The 3,672-nt window shown below is 41.0% G+C and overlaps 1 protein-coding gene across 1 annotated transcript; it reads left to right on the forward strand.

Moving 5' to 3' along the window:
• Window positions 1-1,070: 1,070 nt before the first annotated feature.
• On the forward strand, window positions 1,071-2,829 carry LOC147618355 (small ribosomal subunit protein eS26y-like). Its single transcript, XM_086774797.1, has 5 exons — window positions 1,071-1,211; window positions 1,297-1,389; window positions 2,170-2,254; window positions 2,355-2,485; window positions 2,574-2,829. The coding sequence occupies exons 1-5, from the start codon at window positions 1,209-1,211 to the stop codon at window positions 2,625-2,627; spliced, it is 366 nt and encodes a 121-aa protein (XP_086630923.1). The 5' UTR covers window positions 1,071-1,208; the 3' UTR covers window positions 2,628-2,829.
• The last annotated feature ends 843 nt before the right edge of the window (window positions 2,830-3,672 follow it).

The raw sequence follows: 3,672 nt of genomic DNA on the forward strand, positions 1-3,672 counted from the left end.
ACTAGTTTCATGGCAAGATGTGAGTGTGATAATTTCCTTTTTGAAGAGTGGAATACGAAAGCCTAGAATCATTTTAATTACTTTTTTTGAAGAAAATCAAGCTATAAAAATCTTTTGATTATCAAGGTAGAGAGCCTTAACAAGATTGTTCCATTAAGAGAAAGTTTTTTTGCATAAGTTTGAAACACTTTCATGTATGGAGAAATAAAAGAAGGGCCCAACTATTTGTTTATAGGAAAAAGATGCGACTTAGTTCTTAAAACAATGTTACTCAATAAACACAAAAGAAAAAAGGAATGTCATTTACCTAAAAATCCTGATGCCTCAAGTCACAAGTTTTGAAAATGGACACATGTAAAAGTTATGTGGTGTTATTGGGGGTGGGGACAATAGCCGGGTAGTTAAGGTGGCACCCGTCTCTTCCCAGAATGCGGGTTCGATGTTGGCCCACCCCTACCCCTCACTCCACAAAGAAAAATAAATAGATAAAACTCATGTTTTAAATGCAAGCTTGAATCATGGTCAAGATATTGATACCGTGCTTTATAGGGCTTGGAAGAATAAAAATGTAAGTTTGAATCATTGGTCAAGTTATTGGTACTGTGCTTTATATGGCTTGGAAGAATAAAAATGTAAGTTTGAATCATTGGTCAAGTTATTGTTGGTACTGTGCTTTTTGTAGGGCTTGGAGCAATAAAAATTATCCTTATATATGTTCACTTGCATGCAATGTAGTGGTGAAGATGTTGGGCTTTGCCATGTGAGGACACAACTCAGTGTAGTCTATCACTATAAAATATTTACTAGTACTCAACCCGCGCGTTGCTGTAGTATGTAAAAGACATTAAGAAGCAAAACACAGGAATGGAAGCCGGAATACAAAGGATCAAATCGAATGGGATTTTTTCCTCTTTCTTTTTAAAAATCTAGGATTTATTTTTTCTCTCCTCTCCTTGTGCCTTGGTTTGTCCATGGTTAATATGTAATAGATAGATGGTTTCTCTCTCTCTCCATAAAAGCTCCTTATATATGTGATTATTTGTCTTGAGAAATTAGAAGTATGCCGTTAACCATGGTTACATCAAGGGTTTAGGGTGCGGCTAGGGTTTAATCGGGCGGCCATACTTCTGTGATGTCCATCTTCTTTTGTAAACGCCCTCTTCAACCTGAGCCGGCGCTGTTGGGTCTTTCGGGCTCTGCTTGCAGCTATGGTGCGTTTGATGGCTTGCTCTGCTGTTGTTATCTCTTTCCTTTACGTAGTCCTAAACAGTTTCTTCCTTGTTTGCGTTTCTGCAGACGGTCAAGCGCCGAAACGGTGGTCGCAACAAACATGGGAGGGGCCACACAAACCCCATCAGGTGCTCCAACTGTGGGCGATGCGTTCCTAAGGTATTTCCTTCAGGGGGGTTTAGACTGGAACTGTTAGCGTTAGGTTTTTGTTCTTGTTAGGGTACTGCATCTGTAAGGATCACGGTTGTCAGGTCGATCTGCCAGATAACAGCATTGTATCGCAGTAATATGCACTACTACATCAGAGTGGGAATGGACACAGGAACTTCCATTTCAGCATGCGGCTGATCAGTGGCAGCCGGGTGGGCGTCAGGCAATGTGTTAGACCAGCACCTATTCCTGTACGTCATGGTCGTTGGGAACATAGCATTTTATAGAATGTGTGATTGACGAGCTCAGCCCCAGGAATGCAGGTTTCTCAATGGTTTTTTATCTGCAGATTATGGAGCTGTGCGATCTAATATGATGACGGTATGGGGTGGCTTTAGAAACCAGGGTATGAGGATGATATAAGGGTCTACAAGATATCCCTGTGCAGTTGCCATGGATGTGTTTGTTGGGGATGTTAAACATTTATGGGAGCTGAGGTCTAGTAAGATCAAAGGTCTCTATCTCCATGGTCTCTTTGAGTCAGATCATGTGGGAAAAGCAACTTGTTTGGCTTGAACATCTTTCGTGCAAGAATGTGTTTCATGCGGTGATTGATTCAATTTAGTTAGGTCCAACCTCAGATCACTGTACTCATGGAAATCCATAGTCTGGTCTGGCTGCATTGGGTCATCAACGTTTTCTGTCACAGGTTTTGTAAGTTTTATAATGTAATGGAAGTGTTAAGTCGGATCCTCTAAACTGATCTCCAAGACTGGCGTTTGTGGGCAGGACAAGGCTGTGAAACGCTTTCTTGTGAGGAACATTGTTGAGCAGGCTGCGGTGCGTGATGTCCAAGAAGCTTGCGTCTATGATGGTATGCATTTGTTCTTCAACCTGAAGAGTTGTAAAGTGTGATTCTTTTTTGTGCTGTGGTCCTTGCTGAATGTGTTTTCTGTTAAATATATTGGTTGCAGGATACACACTCCCGAAGCTCTATGCCAAGATGCAATATTGTGTCTCATGTGCTATCCATTCTCATGTTGTGCGAGTTAGATCCCGCACAGCCCGGAGGGTCCGTGAGCCACCCCAACGATTTAGGCGCAAGGTATGTTCTACCTCACTGCATGTCCTATACGTGGAGTGTTTTAAATACAGGTGTGTGACCGGCTTTCATCTATGTTTGTGATTTGTAGGAGGATATGCAAAGCCAGAATCCACGTGTGAATGTTCCCGCTGCCAGGAAGTGATCTTTTTTCTTTGAGGATGTCGTTGATATGAGACATGATTCATGTGCGTGGGACTGCCTCCTTAAATGGCTTTTATGCCCAGAGTTTGATTTCTTTTTGTCGTTTGTGGATGATTAACTAACCGAGGAGTTATATTCCCTTCTAATTCCAGTCTGTGCCGATTGGTACGCTGCATTTTGAGCATAAGATTTCCTTTCATCCACTTAAGTCCCAATTCGTTGTTGAAAGTGCCTTATTTTTCTTTTACGGTGGAGGCTTGCAAGCAAGTTTACTTGACATTGTTGATATGGTTTTGTGAGCGTCTTTTTGTTCCCATGTTAGTTTATTGTGGGTCAGAGTTCTCATGTCTAGCTCAAGCAGGGACCTCTTCTCCTCTGATATGACTGTGGTATAGAGATGCATTCATGCTATCTAAGTGAAGGCTTTAGATTCACCTTCATTCATTTATGTATGGCAAATAAAATCTAAGATGTGCTGTTCGAAAAATTAGACAGGACATGTGGCCTGCTAGTGTCCTTCTATGTGGTCTTACTTGATGAGTAGAGTGCTCGTTGCCTTGGAAAAAACAAAGATTGTGTTCTACCTTGAGGAACTGCTAGAGTGGCTATCATTTTTCCAGTCGTGCAATTTGCTATTTCCCTTAAATAATACATGTGGGGATGGTGTTCAGTAATGCCTGTCGGCAGAAAATACTGTCTATCATGACCCTGCCTTGTCTGCTTACAGACACTGGGCATTAAATGTTACAAGTAGCTGACCCGCAGCGTTGCTATGGCCATGTATGAACCCAAGCATGACCCAAGTGAATAATTATACCTTCATTTCAAATTTCAAGAACTCAAAATTTCTCCTTTATCCTTGGTCCCATTTCTTCCTGTCATTTGGCCACTTGGAGAGAATAAGTTATGTTTAACAAAGAGTAGATAGATATCAAGCAATGCTTGTTTAAGCCTGTATAAATGTATGTAAACTTATTTTTAGCTTGAATAATTCTGTCAAACGTATTTTTAAATGTATGTCGTACTTGAATCTCAATCTCGTTATT

Source organism: Cibotium barometz, chromosome 35, assembly GCF_041138505.1.
Source record: "Cibotium barometz isolate CiBa-2024 chromosome 35, ASM4113850v1, whole genome shotgun sequence".
NCBI classification, from domain to species: Eukaryota; Viridiplantae; Streptophyta; class Polypodiopsida; order Cyatheales; family Cibotiaceae; genus Cibotium; species Cibotium barometz.